We start from the raw sequence: 17719 nt of genomic DNA, 5'->3' as shown, positions 1-17719 counted from the left end.
GGGGCACAGAGCCCATATCCTGTAACCAAGGATTCCATGCTTATAGACTTGTGCACTAGTACTCCCTCAACGGTTACGAAGAGAGCATTCGGAGAGATCACTTCAACAGAAGTTCAGTGCATTACCTTCGGCGCCTGGCGCTAACGCAAATACACAACTGGTTTGTGCACATTTATTTGACTAATATTTTTGAGCCTACTTCACGCCACATCCTCCATGAACAAGTATGCAAATAAGGTGTGTACTGCGCCCCCACTGGCACGCCATCCACTGTTTGTTTGTGGAAACCATAGGGTTAGCACAGAGATTCTGCACAATAAAATACTTAAAATCAGAGTTCCAAAGTATACAGAGCCAGGCAATTCATCCCAATTATGTCACCACTGCGTTGTCGTGCACATCAATATACCACAGCTGTGGTAATTGTGCTCACCAATAAACCACAACTGTGGTAATTGTACTCGCCAATATACCACAGCTGTGGTAACTTGTGGCATTGAAAATGAAAGGATCAGTGATCCTCACTGTAATGTGTGCACACACTAGTGGTTGATTGTATTGGGTGAAGTGTGCAAGGCTACTGTTATATTAAATGTGCACAAACTCCTATCTTCTTCACGTGAGTGCCAGGCGTATGGTGGCCTTACTCTGTTCTTGTCATCGTTGAGAGCATTCTTGTGCATTGTCTCTTCATTGACTTCCCTCCTCTTCTCTTTTCCTAGTGCAGTCCTCATTTATTGTCTGGAGAACTGGTTTTATTTTGCTATGAGTATTCATGAAAAGTTTGTGGTTCTTTTTCTTTTCCCAGGCCAACCCTACTGGCGTGGTGGTATCAACGCAGCGGGGCTTGCTAGAACTGGACATATCCCTGTTACAGAACCCACAACAAACATTCTGGATGGAGGAGGAGATTGACGAGCACTCAACACCACGAAAGTATGAAACCATTGCAAAACGCATTCAGGGCCCAAAACACTCCTCCTTTACTACTTAACCAATTCCACGGATTTTTGCCAGCACATGTAATAGACTAGTCCCTAAGTTTTGACCAGTCATAAATAGTGTCCGACATGTAGTTGGAACACGCAGAGAGTCAATCACAGAGGGATTAAGTTTGAAAGATTGTAATATTTTATGATTGATCCAATATTCTTTGCCTTTTTTTCCCCTAATCAAATCATGTAGTCGAGGCAACACTCTCAGTCATTTGGAGGATGATTTTTTGATGGTGACTCCCATCGAGCGCGCCATGGGGCCTCCCCCCTCGGTCATCAGCTCCGGCTACTCAAACGAGCTGAATCTCTCTAACCAAACCGGCCGCGGTACCAACATCGTAAGTTCTGTATAAATTTACATTCCTTAAAATACCACTGATTCATATACATCCCTCCTTCCAAAATCCTAGGCCCATTCCCAAACCTGAGACATACCGGTAGAGGATCTTCAATCCCCAAAGTGGAACTTTTATCTTCAACATATGAAACTGTGTCTTATATACGCGCACCGGACATCGGCAACGTGAGCATACTCTGTGTTGTGCCTCGCCATGTTGTGCAAGTTAGGCACTTATTACTACACCGTCGTGCTTTGCGTGCACAGTGAGAGCTACATTGCTGGCAGTCTTTATACATCATCTGGCTCTCGCAAGATCAAGTAATGAATTTTTAAAAACACGCAAAACCAGTAAATATGGGGTTTGTTTTAACCCCCAACATCCCCCCAACCAGCCTATGGGTCCGATCTGCCCTGTATGATTCTCCAATTGATATGTGATACAATGATTAATTCTTCAGATAACAAGTCGTCCGTTGTACCACATCAGAAGACTCGCTGCTCACCCCTCCTTGCCATACTGTAAGTTTTCATGTCTAGGCTCTGATGTTGTTATCATCATTACCATACCTGTGCCATAGTGTGTCCTTATGTGACCTGTTCTGTCAAAATCAAACTTTTCTGGGCATAAGGTCAAAAATGAGATTTTTGCATATTGTTAAAATATGTTCTTTTTTCTTTTAAAAGGTGGTTTAATTTTTGAAACCGGTCTTTCCTGGGCAGAGTTATGCTATTTTGAAGTTCATTGTGTCGAAAAGTAGAAAACGGAGAAAATGGCCAAGAACGTCACAAAACAGTAATTTCTTTAACTGATATACCTGAACAAATCATCAAAAATACTGTATTAATTTAACCCTAACCGCACCTAACGCTACAAAATACTACTAGTAGTAAACTGTAGTATGCAGTACTTTAGCATATAAGTGAGCACAGCACTCATAGTACTTTCTAGTATTTGGGTACCTGCATACATAATTTGTGTAGTACTTTGTAGTATGTGGTACTGTTCTCCAAATGAACTCTTAGGGGGTTAGGGTTAAGAGTTCAAATTAGGGTTTCAAACTTTTATAGTATATTTTAGACATTTTCAGGATTACAAATATGCAAAAATTAGAAAATCGATAAAAAATCACCCCCACAGCGTTTTTTGGCCCTATCTTAATTTCAACCTCTGCCCTGAAGCGTCTGCTTTTGACAGAACAGGTCACATATAGCCACTCCTGCTGTGCTTTGCGCTGACTTCAAATCCATGAAAAGCCACCCTTTCTGTCATAATGGGTATCATTTTTTTATTTCATAACTTCCGTAAAGTAAGCGGTGAACAGTACACATTTAAAAATAAATAACAATAATGCATTCTTATATAGCGCATTACATCACAAGAAAATCTCAATGCGCTTTACAACATTAATCGCATAAAAAGTCATAAAAATATAAGGCTGCATTCAAATTACTATGGTTATGGCTAAGACATGTCTATGGGAGTGGCTTCAGCTGCTTCCATAGGTGCATGTGTAATAGTGAGCCGTAGCCAAGTAAATCAGGCACTGCCTTAAGTTGGTTTGAGAAGATGAAGACATGCAAGTGGGGCAAAGTAGAGTTCAACAAAATGGTTTTAAATCTGATACTTAATACAGAATTGTACCTAACCCCTAGGTGGAAAATCCATATATCCGTCCATGTGTGCTTATTGTGCTATCCATACTGCGTTATCCATTGAATTTTAATACGCTTCAGGTAGCGATTGAAACGGATAACGCATACAACATGCATACTTTTTTTTTGCGAAATTGGGGTAATATGAGCAATATTTATGGTTGGCCTTAAAACGAAGCAGTTTATATGTGAATCTTATTGAAACAAACTAGGACATGCATTGATTTAAATATTAAAATCCTCCGTTGATAAAACGGGAAATATATTTATACCCTTTGTATTTCATACAGGAGTTGAATCGTGTCAATGTTTTTTTTTGTAAAATGTGTACTTTGACAAAGTTAAACCAAATTTGATTGAGAGTTGATTTTTCTACCAGCAAAGCGACTGCCTACTCTCTGTTCAGCCTTTACGTCTGTCAAGTATGCAGAGAAATACGGACACATGGATTTTCAGAGTACGCATTTCGGATATGCATATGGAAAACGGACATATATGGACTTGCGGCCGTAGGGTGTGGACACAATCATTTTCAATTTGGAGGATTCAGGGTTGTTGAGGTTAAAGCAATACTTTGCGGAGTAACTCGGTCAAAAGGGGATGTCAATGGACTCTTTGTGTCTTATTGCCCCCCCCCCCCCCCTTTTGCAGATCTGAGTGGCTCCAACGATGGCAGCGTTCACATGTGGGAGTGGGGCCACACCCATAAACTCTACACCCACCGGTTCCCCGGTCAGTACCCAAAGGTCACCCAGATGTACTTCAACGACCAGGGCAACAAGGTGAGTTTTGGGATGAAACCCAAAAATTATTCCCTCCACTGGTTCCCCAGCAAGGCGTTCACAATAGTTATTTGTGGAGTACCATGAGCTTGTGGGTAATTCTGCAGGTTGTGGGTTCGAATCCAGCCTGGGGTTGGGTAGCGTGTGTCCTTTGGCAAGACACTTTATCACTTATTGCTATGGTATATGTTTGTATTTGACTGCAGGCACCACAATACCCTTTTTTTATTAGTCAAAACACTTTAAAGGGAAGATACAACATTTGCATACATCAAAAAACGAAATGATCAAATTATCATGAAATACCTTTCTGGATTGTTAGGGAATGACAATCTAAAGCATCCTGTAAAATCGTGGCTCCTGGTGTGCTGACATTTTCAAGAAAAATTGTATTTTTCTAACGCTGGTTGGCCGACCAGCGTTGGAGAAAACTGGCTTATTTTCAAAAACTGCTCCTACATTTTCATATTTAATAATTCCGCATTTTCTTTGCAACTGATTACACACCTGTGACAAGGTACAAGCCTGCCAGACTGATTTTCTGACCTTACAATTCCCCAAAGTCTACAAATGGCTTCGTTTCATCGTGAGTGGGGTCAGGGAACCGGACTACAAGAACATGATTGGTTTTCTTTGTTTTTCCAGCATCTGCGAGCCCAAAACGTGAAACAAGTTATTAACAATATTTCCCATAACATTCTTATCCTCAAAATCCATTTATTTCTGAAAATTGCAGCAAAGCAAATGTTGCACATTCCCTTTAAGGGTGAAACCTCAGGAATTCCAGATATCGAAAAGGGATTCTTTACAAATCGTGACATGAGGAATTCAAATCCTGAAATCAGGTAAAATCCTGAGAAATCTCATCCCTGTGTATTTTCATGCTTTGTTGGATTTTTTTTCTCCACAGTTTGGTGTCGCTGATGATAGCGGGAAACTCTCCCTGTGGCAAGTTGGGATGAATTCGCCGACTGTCACCAAACCTTTCTGGGTATGTCCATTGATCCCCTCAAAAATAAAGCCCAATATCCGGTTTCTGCAAGATTTTGGTAGATTAATGACTGACTGTCTGGGATAGACCCCTTGCTTTGCAGCCATCTTTGAGGCGTGTGCTGTTGTTTCACAGGGCAACACATGACTAGAAACATTGTGCATCCGTTACAACTGAGTTAAAATTACAAAAAAAGCCACCAACGACGTGGGTTTGTGCAGCATGTAGGGTTTTGGTAGATTCAGGAAATTTCCCCACAAAATGCCCAGAGATTCAGGATGACAGTCCATTTCTTCAAACTGTTGTGAAGAAAAAAGATAGGAGTAACTGACCTCAGTTGTTTCAATCATTTGTTTGGGGTTTTTTTGCGTACATAAAAATGGATCCTTTTGGGTCATGGATAGGATGAATGACTTAGCGTGTTGTGACCTCGATACAGATTTCTTGAAGCCATCCACATCTGTAGCTTAATTGGAATGACGCACAAAAATTGATTGGAAAAATCGGATTGACCTCTTTAAAAAGGGCACAAGTGTATGACGCACATCATGTTCATGACACAAGGATGATTCCTGGATACGACTCCAACGTGACCGTTGTATGGCATCAAGAAAGGTGTCTTTGAGTGCACTAATTGTTCTGTTCTCTTTCTTTGTTCTCGTTAATCAGAGCAAGCAGTGCCATAACAAGGCATTGTTGGACTTCAATTTCCTGGGTTCATCTAGTTTCTTGGCCACGGCGGGGTTGTCGTCTGAAAACAAGAACATCTGCCTGTGGGACACCCTGATGCCCATGAACAAGTCTATGATTCACAGTGGGTTGTTTTTCTTTTTCTCCCCCCTCCCCCTTTTATCTGGTAGCTCCGCCTCCCCTTTGCTGCCCTCTTTTTATGCTGCCCTCTTTTTATGCTGCCCTCTTTGCTGCCTTCTTTTTATTCATTTTTATTTCATTTTTTGAATGTCAGTTGTGTACTTAATTCATCTATTGAACAATTCTTTTTGGATTATTTACAATGCACAATGTTATTGATTTTGAAACTTCTCTCTTGTATAAGTGTTGGAATTTGTAATTTAAACTCCAACTTGTACATTATTTCTTTATATTTTCTGTTTGTTAGACGCACTTTTCTTCTCAAGGTGCACTTTTCTGACGTCTACTCTTTGCTGTTTATATCTCTTATTCATTGTGTGACATGTTACGACAAAATTACCAAGGGGACAAAGCCAACAATTTGAAGGGGTTGGTCAAGTTTGTGTTTTTGATGAACCGTAATCAGCAAGTCCTTGCATTTTGTTCATTTCCAATAATAACACCACTCAAAATCCAAAGAAGACAGTTCAAAACCTAACCTGTTGAAGTTTCAGCTCAGGGGATATTGCACTTTTCCAGAATACAGTGAAAAACCATGCACAACCTTTTGCTCATGAAACATGATTTGGTCAATGGACTGGTCGTTTCAAATCACCTACATACATGTCTTGATTTCTTCTTAATGACAGCAAGCCAGACAAACTAATTTTATGGGGTGTTTGGTACCAGTATGGTCTTCAAGCCAAGTAAGGTTTGGGTAATAATTTGGGATAAATTTAAATGGTCCTATATGCCTATGGGCATCGCGAGGGGGGGGGGGGGGGCACTGCCCCCCTCCCAAAAAAAGCCCCCCAAAAATAAGGTGTGAAGTCATATTTGCTAATAATTTAATACACATTTAACAAAATGGATGTCTGCAGGGGTGTCAATGGGTGGTCCCCAGTCCACCCTTGAAAAAAATGATCAATTGAGAATATGCTAGAGAAAGTACAAGGATTTTTTTGGAAAATGTGCTTTGCCCATCCTCCCCCCCCCCCCAAAAAAAATCCAGGCAACGCCCATGTATGTGCATTTAACCCCCCCTCCCCCCCAAAAAAAAAAGCATCTCAAACATATCTTTTTCTGTTTATGTCCAGATTTCACCTGTCATGACGGGGGCTGCCCCTGTCTGGCTTACTGCCCACGCCAGCAGATCCTCATCACGGGTAGCAAGAAGGGTGACGTCTCCATCTATGACATCCGACAACGCAAGCTACGACACACGTTCCAGGCCCACGACACAGGCATCAAGTGCCTAACAGTCGACCCCTCCGAGGAGTACTTTGTGACTGGGTCGGCCGAGGGCGATATCAAGGTTTGTCTTTAATATTGTTGTTGTTTTTCTTTGCTGTGTTCTGTTTATGTTGTCTGTTTTGTAGTGTCAGCCTTCTGTTTCATATAATGAAAACAAGAAATACTAAGCAGATGTACAGTCGACTCTCGTTAATACAAATTCTGGTTATGACAAACATAAAGCCTTGGTCCGGACTGTGCATGTATGTGCACAATGAATGGGACTGATATTCCTCTTAATACAAAATCCTGATATAACAAACAATTTCGCTAGGTCTGAACGAGTTTGTATTAACGAGACTCGACTGTATATTTGAAATGTATATTAGAAATGCATAGTTTTGAAATTTTGTTTGTTTGCAGGTTTGGTGCCTGTCCGTTCACAGCCTGCTCCACTTCTACCCTGGCCAGCACCCGCGGGGGAACTTCTTCCGTCAGTCCGGCAACGGGGTGCTGCAGTTGTCCATCCTGCCCTCCAGTCACCTTTACTCCTGCGGTGGAGACGGAACCATGAAGTGGCGGGCGCTACCAGAGTGGGACAGCATATTGTAGGCGGGGGCAAAACAGTCCCGTTTCCTCTTTCCAATTGGCATACAATGTTTCTACGATACCAAATATTCACAAATCTCTTAATAAATTCAAGGCCAATTCACGCACATTTTGACTGCGTGGAGAATTTGTTAGTCACAGCAAGTGACGCATGGCAGTAACTACCTTGTTTCACTTTGTGAAATTCACAATTCGCTTTTGCATAATGTAACGACTGGCACTGTTGGGAAAAAGTAAATTCTCACTTTACCCAATGTGTGTATCAGACACATATTTATTGGATCAAAGTACACTTTTTAAAACCTTTCAAAAGACAACATGATCAAGTACAAAATGCATGTGACTTTTCCTCCGATCAGCTGAGAAATTCTTGTAAAGTTTTGAATTTCCTCATTTGTTGTGACTCTCTGTTCCATGGTAAGCAGTACTCAAGCTTCATTACTTCTCGTTCATTTACCAATCTTCACAATCTGTGGCTAAAACTGTAACTCCTAGAATTTTAGGCCCCATCGACTTCACAATACAGTTAATGAAGTGAATGAAAGGTTTGCGGAAACACCAAAATAAGAGAGTGGTTCTGAAAAGAACCAGAGGTATAAACACAGTAAATGAACTTTCACCTTTAAAATGTGTACCAAGATTTCCAGATATAACATGTGCAATGAAAAGCACTAAATAGGATTCCATCCACGTCCCCCAGTCTGAGATAATGGGGTTGGGGCATGTGGTTAAGAGTGTAAAATGGAATTAAGAAAGTAGAGTCGTTGGCATTTTACCAGAGTCAAGTCACAAGTCAAGTCAAATCACAAGTCTGCTTATAATTGACAGGGGACAGCAAAATGACAAAAGTCTTAGTCACACAGCTCATTTGAGTAACTTGTGACTAGACATTGGACTGGATGACCTGAGATTGACTTGCCAGGACTTACAGAGACTTGAATACAACTTCTTCTCAAAAGAAGCTTGTCATTTGTCTCGCGTGAAGGGCACTACACACATCATGCAGGAAAACGTGAGCACCTGCTATACGTGCAACGGAAGTAATTAATGAGCGTCGGTTTGACATTGAGAACTCTTCCTTCGTCAGTGTACACCTTCCTATTAAAGTCTTCTTTTCTGTTCATCAATCCGCCATCCCAACGTTCGTAAGTTCTTATTCCTTCACCTTCCGCAGGAAATGACGGGACGCTTGGGTGTCCCAAGTTTGTTAGCATTAATGCCATGGGTTTGCAGCACAGTTGAATATTTAAGTTATTAAGCTTCCCATCAAAAATTCCCACCCATAGCTATGGATTGAACCCCATGCGGGTGAGTTGCCCACTTCACGGGCGTGACCCGCTTTATGGGCGAGTCCCCGCTTTGTTGGGGAACGCCCACTATACAGGCGATCAACCATAGTAGCCTAGTTTCCCACGAGCAAGATTGTGAACTCACACGCACCTTTTCCGCTTCATAGTATATTGGTGATTCAGCAACTGATATTCTGATAGGTGCAATGTGACCTGCTGTGGTGTTGCACACTGTTAACAGAAAGTATATTTTACAAATTGTGACAAACCTGCCGGTATTGAACAAGGTTTAAATATAACAAGATGTGGCCACACATTTAAGACAACATAGGTCCTAGATACTCTCCTTTCTCTGTGTACAATCAGTCTAGGATATGTAGAGTGGCTTCAAAGTGTACAAATAACAAATGAGCCGAAATATCAGAAACTAAGGTTTCTATTATATTAATCTTCTTGTGTATATTTCATCTGCCAAATGAGCAATAACATATATGTGAAGTGTGTACAATTGTCAAGCTATATCGGGTCAAACTAATTATTTTTTTTTTCTAATTTATTTTATCTTTTCTTTCCATCATAAGGGGAAATATATGTTGTAAAGTTCAGTCCCTATGACCCTCCCTGTTCCTTGTTGTAAAGCTTGTGTAAAGGAAACAGGAATGAATATGTGAGATTATTTCAAAACAAGGGATCAACAAAGAAATGAAAAATGTATAACCGCGCTGCCGTCACAGTTTGAACTTGCTGCTTCCGAGACTAGAGAATATCATCGTGTTACTGTTTCATTTCCTTTCACGCAGCGTATTTTTAAATATTTAACACTGCATCAGCATTAACTAGTTTTGTTGCCGGGAAGTTTGTGTGAAGCAATTTAGAGAGCTTAAAGAAACAGAAAAATGTGGAATGCTCCACTTTGAAGATGGAATGTTCCCGGCTGAAGTTGGTTGTTCTAGAGGTACAAGTAGCACAGGCAGTGCTTTTGCAAAACTTGCTGCATGGGAATAGAGAGTTTTGCAAGTCTGTTCGTTGAAAACAGGGCCCAATTCCATGGCTTTTTTTTACGATTAGTAAGAAATCCCTGCAAACTTCAACAGAAATTCTGTGCTTACGGTTAGCATGTTCCATTGGTTATTATTTATTTTTTTAACTGTGTACATTCATCCAGCACAGCATTCCTGTGCTAGAGCTGTTAGCATAGAATGATGATCCCACGCACCAAATTCTGTGGTTGTTAGGGCCACGTAATTGGGCCCAGCTGGGGTTTCCCATTTTAGCAGCATTCCCAGCAGAACATCATGTTGAGTGTTCCAAGTTTGGAGAGTAGCCTAATTGGACCTTTTTTTTTTAATTTTGCAGAATAAATACAAACATTCCTGTAAGCAGTTAATATATGTTGATAATGTACAGTTAATTATGACCATACACACTAACCAATCACGTGGTGGTGTACATGAATATAAATGTATGTATATATGAGAGGTATGAATATTAATGAGCACTGCAATATACATGTACATAGCAGACAAGACAAGGGAAACTTGGTTTAATAACTTAATGGTACCATTGTGTATAATTTTAATGTTAGAGTTGTGGTTAATTATGAGTCGTTGTAGGGGTCAAAGGTTAACTTGTAGATTGCCAAACTTGAAATATCACAGCAGAAAAATAATACTATCATTTTGTCAACAAAAAATCCGCCAAAGGACTGAAAAACAATAGACCCAGTAAATTATTGTTGTTGCCAGTTGACAAAAATTAGACCTTTTCTTGCTGTTCATGGACAGCCCTCTAGTTTGTTTTCTTTTCATAATGATTGTTTTGGTTGCAAGTTTTACGATACAAGATATTAATACCGTGTTGAATACTTCATTGTGAAGTGCAGGCTGAACTAATATTCTTTGCAAACCAATAATCATATGTGGGGTAGCAATTGCCTGGTCGTTGAAACTCTTGATGTCCTATACATTTGAGTAACTGTAGAACTCTTTAAGAAAACAAAATGTATCAATTTTTGTGACTGAAAGTTACACTGTTTAAATATACATGTATAATTAAGCTAGTACTAGTAATAATATCCACAGGCAGTGCAAGTGTTGTGGCAATTAGAACTTTCAGTTCATTTATTCTGAATAAAAAATTCTCAAAACAGGACCTGTAACTTCAAATATTGCTGCCATGCATAATTTGTGTTGATCAACTGAGTTTCGTGCAGTTGGCGCGTTTCGTGTTAGAATGACGTCACGCTTGCAACATTGGCCACACCACTTCCGCCTTAGTGCATTTCATGAGTATATAATTATTTTATTACACGCGCAAAAAGTACCCTTTGTATCTGTGTGTACGCCATTTTAATATGATATGCTTAGTGAAACTACACGCCTTCTGTAAGAATGTATGTTATTAACAGAAATGCCGCCAAATATATCTCCTTTTTGGTGAGATAGATCTTGTTATGTGATACCCCAATTCATCTCTAAACTAAAGTGTATAATGTGAATATTTTAGGCCCATTTCTATTTGTGGTTGCATGCTTTATTGTCATCCAGCGGTGGCCATATATGCGAACGCAATACCTGCCAGCGGCGTAGCCAGGGTTCTCATCGTTGGGGGGGGGGGGGGGGGGTTAAGGAAAGACTATAGGAGTGCACACAGGCAAATAGGTCTAAATCCTTCCGCCGAGCTCATGAATAAAAGTTATACTCTCAAAATATTCTATATGAGAGTTCTGAGAGCCATAAAATTGGGGAATAGAAGAGATATGGCAATGAACCTCTGGCCCGGACTTACGGCTTCCAATTCTGAGCATTTTGGATGCAATTGGGCTCGAAAGTGGCGCTATATGGTGCAATGTTGGGGAGGCCTCGTTTTTCAAGATGGCTTCATTTCCGCTTTGGGGAAAATGGGGGTCGTCTTCTTTGGGTGAGAATATCTCGAAAAGTCAATGGTCAACCCACCAAAAAATGAAAGATGACATGTTGATCATCATTTGTCTGTGCAGCTTAAATACCTGTGGGATTTCCGAGTATTTTTAAAAAGAATTTTGAAGTATGGACATTTAGCACTAGTTTCTATGGGAATTTTATTGCAGGGGTGAACCCCTATAGGAACTAGTCTATTAAATCAAACTGATCTAAAGCGCCCTCATTTGTCAACAAGCAGATGCAGAGCACGTGAGCTGGCATGCATAAAATGGCAGCCTACTTTATGATGGTGACTTACCAGAAATTAAGGGTTGGTATGACAACATTGTAGGTAAATCGATGTGTACCTTTTTGGTGTACCTTTTATATACCCTTTGTGCCCAGTAAAAGATGCTAATTATGTTATGAAAACCTTTTGAGCAGTATTGCTCCGAAACTCTGGTGGCAGGTCTGTTTGTATTATCTTCACCGTAACGAACTGATCAAGTGGCGCAAATGGTGCAATGGATTAACGGGTGCCATTCAACCACAGTATTCCTGCACAGTTTGGTCGCTGCATGATGTACCCAGTTACTCCAGATAAATAGTGTTTATTCAAATAATAATCGTGGTTCAACTGTATAGGCAAATTTTTGCCATTGGGCCTATAGGCTTGCAATTCCCGCTACGTAGGCCTACATGTATAAATTACTCGTGTACAAAATACCAAGCAATTTGTTTCCTTTGTTTGGTGGATGGTATAATTATAACGGTCATGTATGAAACGTTGAACAGTGCATGAAAAGTGTATAAGTGAGTTGTTGCAAACATCTCACTGAGATGTACTGTAATATTTTGCGCAACAATCGTTGGTATTATGCCAAATACAATAGGCAGGAATCTATAAATTTATGAATATGGAAAGAATAATGTGTCGTTCCTTTTGCTATAATAATTACTAACAAAGGACGTGTACTTTTTATTGTATTAAACCAAAGTGAATACATCAAGACTCAGTCTCATGTGCAACGGCTTTCCTTACCTGCAAATGTAACAGTCATGGTTGCGTTTCTCAGACATCTCGGAGTATTTTTCGACCGCCAGCTCAACTTCACTGAGCATGTCAACAAGAGTTTTAGCTGTGCCAAGGGTATTAATGCTTTTAGAGCTGCATCTGGTAGGAAAGCTGATGAGCGACAGCTGGTTATGCTCTACTTTAAAAGCCTCGTCCTACCAATCATTGACTATGCCCTTCCAGTGGTCCGCATCAGTCAGAACCATGTGGGTAGGTTAGAGAGACTACGTACAGAACATCGCCCTTCGAATCATCACCGATTGCAACAGATCAACCCCTATTGCAGCGTTGTCCCAAGTGTTGCTGGACGCCAGACTCTAGAGCAAGTGGCCATTGTGTCCAAGGCGCTTCAGAACAGCAAGCTTATGCATGCCCTCCATGGCATATACAGTAAAAGAATTAGGAGTTCGACAATACCACTGTGAAAGCTACTTTGCCCCGTGAACTGAGAGTGAGACACGGGGCCCCAGAGCAGCGTCTCGCAAAAATTGGTGACTGCAGCTTTTGCGTCCACCATCGACTTTGTGGCTGAGCACTTCATTGCCCAACCACTAGCCTTGGTGTCACAGGAAGAGCATAGTGAGGAACCACAGGTTATCGTCAAGTTCAACTTAGAAAGTGCAGAGACTGGCCTGAGGGGGCTGCACAAGCACTATGCAGTAACATCTTCTGGGAGCTGTGTGGCAATGAAGCTGTGGTTGTAGCCACAGATGGATCCTTTGACCCGGACATGAGCTATCGTGCTGGATGGGGATATGATTCTAACGTCGTCTCAAGCCTTAGGGCTCGACAGTTCCGAGGGCTGTGGCTGCCATGGCATACCATCTACACAAGCAGCACACGACTCGAATGGTGTTTGAAGCCATCCAACAGGCTCTGCTGCGGCTCACACAGTTGGAATTGTATCCGAAGACCGTCATTATCGCTACTGATTCCATGGCGGTACTGAGCAGAATCAGCTCTGGCTATATACCTGTCCTTCAACTGAACACGGGAACTTTTTTTAAGGGGGGGGGGGTATAAATCTGCTGTTATTATGGCCATCGACACGCGACAAAGTAAAATAACGATCGATGTCACGAACACAAAGGCCACATTTATTGATATCGAATGATTTATTTGGCCATAAATAATCGGCCCACAACTCCCTTCAAAGTCTAAAACAACTTTATCTTCCTTAAACCATGTTTCATCAACACAATTATCAGGTGCGCTCATGACCTAAGCTGTGATCGAAATAACGTTTTGTGCATTTTAATGTATACATATAATAATAATAATAATAATATAAACAGGAGAGACATTAGAATAAACACTAGACACAACAAACAGGCTATAAACCTAAGACATCCCGAGTCTTGGATCGAGGAGGTAAACATTTTCTTAAAATACATTTACAAATCTCAACCTAAACATGAGAACACGAACCCACTAGAAATTATTTAAGCAATAGGCCACCTGTGCTCATGAATCCAAAATACTGAACATAAAATCGAAAAGGAGCCCAGCAGTATCACAGCCCAATCAAACCAAACCATTACATACAAAGCGTACCAGTACTGAACTACACTGGTTCTCAATCCCATATTCGAAGTCAGAATCGATGATGGAATGACTGGTAATTCATACTTCATGCGAATTGCGATGCGAGTGACGTCACGAAGCAATTCGCTGCGAAATTTGCCGGAGTTGAAATGTGTTCAACTTTTGAGAATTGGCAGCGGGAATTTTGACGTGACGTCACAAATTCGCGTTTCGCGTTCGCTTTTTCGCCGAGTACGAATCGGTCTTAAAGTCAATAAAAAATAACCGTTTGCCAGTGATGCAGTTGGCCGTTAAATGGCTGCTCAGGCAGGCACAAGCGCGTGCCACTGTGTGGTTTGGCGACCGAGTCGACGCAAAAGGGTCTGCCACTGGTCCATCTCGCTCTTCTGCGTGGAGCCGACTCCGAAGCGGACCAGGCCGATGGGGGAGCACCTCCTCCCACACGTTTCCGTCTGGATGACCCGGCAGACTAAGGTCAAGCCGTCGCGGATGTTCCGAGTCTCGTTAAGGCAGAAGGAGAAGGCCTCCTTGAAGACGGGCGACGTGGAGAACCCGTGGCGTAGCCGGGTCTGCGCAGTTTCGGTGACCAGGCTGCTTCCGTCGGGGCTTACTTGGGTAAGTTCTACCTCCACACGGTAACCTGTGTGGTAACAATATAGCGTTGATCAAGATATTGTATAGGCTACAGTGTGTACAAATTTCGAGGCTGAGAGTCACTTAGGTTAAGGGCTACAAAACAGACGGGCACAAGGGACGCTTGCCTCCGGCTCGGTACCCAATCAAGCACACCTGAACGGTGCTGTACAGACACACGTGCTGTACATGACCTTAACTGAAAACATCCAGGACTCATGTTAGATCATGTTCAATGAAGAACTAATGATGCAATGATAGACGAGTCCAGGACGTGATCACTGTACACTCACGAGGCCCCCTCCAATGCCGAAACCATTGTACATGTACCAGCTTTTGTGAAAAGCTACTGCCCATGACGGATTTTCTTAACTGCTTTCGGCTCCGTAATTTTAATGATAGCATGCCCGGATGGTTATACCTCTGCTGTAAAGAAACTCCCAACAGTCAGCTAGGAACAAAATACAATAGTCCTTGCTCAACTTTTCTTAGAAAGAAATAGCTCCTTGTTATTTAATAAGTAGTTGCCGATTTCTTTTATAACTAGTAAGGGCAAATTATATCGTTTGGACGTTGGATTTACCACGAGAAAATTTACCTCCTGTTTAGACACTCACCTTTTACAAAGCTAAGTGAATGGACATTTTGTGTTTTGACGACCACCGCAGTCAGACATCGTGTATTGGGGCGGTAACTGAGCGCAATATGTAACTTCTTCGGATCCTGTTGCAAAAGAAAAACAAAAACAGAAGCTTCTCTCGTAATTTCATTTCTTTTGTTTTCATTTGGACACAGTGACAGTGGATTTGTTTGATTTTGTTTAGTAGGATTGCTTTTATAATTTTATAATCTTCACCCTTCTGTTGCTAATTTTGTACACAACGGATCGGAGTTTCAAACAATTCTTTTCTTCACCGTCGATGTGTCTGTTATAGTCATTAGGTGCAAAATGTCTTTTGATGTAGCTTATATTATTATAATAATAAATTGGATGTATATGTCCACGTATTTTGTCTGTGTTCTTTCATTAAGCTTGCCGGCCTACAGTTTATTCAGTCTGCACGTACGTCTGCTTTGACTTACCTTACGTTTAAAGAGATGTTTTGGCTTCAAATCTTCTTGGCAGTGCATGAATCCGTTTTGTTCAAGTTGCAAGAGGTCCAGCCAGATCTCACCGACACTGGCCGATGGCATGCCCCGTCGCTCCCGGCATACCTTCAGGCGCAAACGGGCGCTCTTGATGTTTCCGCGACCAAAGTTCTCAAAGGCAAACTCCTCGTCGTAAAAAGGATCGCAGGTGTTCCTCACGGTCGCGGAGGTCTGAGTCTGGCACTTGTTGCTCTGCTCGGATCGAATCTGCAGTTTGACGAAGGAGCAGACTTGCTTCGGGGAAAGCCCATTCCCCTGGTCGAGATTCTCACCGCGAATAAGCAGGACCCACAGCCGCTTGGATGGCACGTCGTACCGTAGCGCTACCTCCAATCCGCCCAGGTCGCTGACGGTTTGCCGTTGCCGGGCACATCTCAAGTGTAACTGCTGTAACGCGAAAGCCCGATTAGTCTCTTTTATGGCCTCTGTTTCGCGCAGTGTTAGTTGTTTCGATCTCCGATTTTTTCTTAAATCTGGGCTGTCCTCAAGTGCGCTATGGTCTGCATCTGATGAGTCATACACATCTTGTTCTTGTCGACCGGTCTGGCTAGGTAGCCTTATCCCATTCCTTCTCTTTTTAGATGCCTTCGCCCAGCGTCTTTTCCTCTCGCTGGTTACCAGATTATCGTCTTCTGATTCGTCGTTCGATAGTTCAACTGGATCTCTACATCGGGAGAACCTTCTACTCTTGATTTGTGGCGGTATCGGCGATGAACTATCCGCGGACGTATCGGATATTTCCGAACAGAGCAAACCCGCGGAGTTTCTTGAGCGGAGACGAGAGCTGGCAACCTTCGACCCGCGCGGGAAAAACAGCGACTCTTTCCTGGTAGTCCTCGGGTTGCCGGAGAGACTTACGAAACCGTATGCCGATGCTGTCTTGGGCATATGGCGAAGGGACATGGCCAGCTTGTAGCCAGGATCGCTGTCTGAATGCTCTTCAATCGAATTGGGCCTCTTCAATAGGAGCGCTGAAGATTGTCGGCCTAGCTGGCGGTAGTTATCGAGACGGACCCGGAGTGACGACGCGAGGGGAGAGGTTGGCGGGTCGTTCGTTAACGGTGACTCTGAGGGAGAACGCCTGCCATAGGCGGTGCAATGTTTGAACGGAGGGGGGCTGTCCACCTGAGTTTTCGGGCTCACGGTGCTCCCGGGAATCACAAACTTGGGCACTGTCTCTGGGGTGAGCAAGGGCCTTTTTGGCAGGATCCGACATTTTCCGTTCCCGCTTTCCATCGTTTATGGCGGCACAATATTTCTGTCGGATCTCGACAACTTATGATGTCTTTCGTCCGATCTTCACGGAGCGAATTTGCGTAGCAAGGTTATACAAACTCTTTTATATGCTCGTTAAGCGCGGTTCATACTTCACGCAAAAGCTTGTGCGCAGCGAAATTCATGTCGTCAACAGTGGTGGACGCGTTTCGAATGTTTTGTTGACGTCACGAATTTCGCTTCACTTTCGCTTTCGCGTGCTTTAGAGCTGATCGTGTTTAGTGCGCATTGGAGAAACCCTAACTCATGGTTAGTCTAATGAGAGAAGACTTTCATTAACATCAAGAAGGGCTTCAATACTTCATTGCATCCAGTTTGTACCGGTTTGTTGGGAAAGATTTTGGGGTTTTTGGTTGATGGAATAATGGAATACACACGCTGTTGGTCGTACAGCAACTTTA

At 42.2% G+C, this 17719-nt stretch overlaps 2 protein-coding genes across 3 annotated transcripts in view; one reads left to right on the top strand and one right to left on the bottom strand.

The window, feature by feature from the left end:
• LOC119746531 (dmX-like protein 2) overlaps window positions 1–8008 on the top strand; it is a 74358-nt gene extending 66350 nt beyond the window's left edge. For both annotated transcript variants that reach the window (XM_038223513.1, XM_038223512.1), the window contains 8 exons: window positions 809–936; window positions 1186–1333; window positions 1794–1854; window positions 3640–3770; window positions 4681–4761; window positions 5431–5575; window positions 6708–6925; window positions 7267–8008. In XM_038223513.1, coding sequence (XP_038079441.1) covers window positions 809–936; window positions 1186–1333; window positions 1794–1854; window positions 3640–3770; window positions 4681–4761; window positions 5431–5575; window positions 6708–6925; window positions 7267–7455 — 1101 coding nt within the window. In that variant the 3' untranslated portion in view covers window positions 7456–8008. The remainder of the gene's footprint in view (window positions 1–808; window positions 937–1185; window positions 1334–1793; window positions 1855–3639; window positions 3771–4680; window positions 4762–5430; window positions 5576–6707; window positions 6926–7266) is intronic.
• Window positions 8009–13830: 5822 nt separating this feature from the next.
• On the bottom strand, window positions 13831–17551 carry LOC119744421 (C2 calcium-dependent domain-containing protein 4C-like). The gene is made up of 3 exons (XM_038220346.1): window positions 15978–17551; window positions 15512–15617; window positions 13831–14901 (listed from the first exon to the last, which is right to left on the bottom strand). The coding sequence occupies exons 1-3, from the start codon at window positions 17277–17279 to the stop codon at window positions 14564–14566; spliced, it is 1746 nt and encodes a 581-aa protein (XP_038076274.1). The 5' UTR covers window positions 17280–17551; the 3' UTR covers window positions 13831–14563.
• Between the last annotated feature and the right edge of the window lie 168 nt (window positions 17552–17719).

The sequence above is a fragment of the Patiria miniata genome, unplaced genomic scaffold, assembly GCF_015706575.1.
Source record: "Patiria miniata isolate m_02_andy unplaced genomic scaffold, ASM1570657v1 HiC_scaffold_7, whole genome shotgun sequence".
Lineage (NCBI taxonomy): Eukaryota > Metazoa > Echinodermata > Asteroidea > Valvatida > Asterinidae > Patiria > Patiria miniata.
Note: the sequence above shows the minus strand (reverse complement) of the source record. Positions and strands in the feature narration are given on the sequence as shown.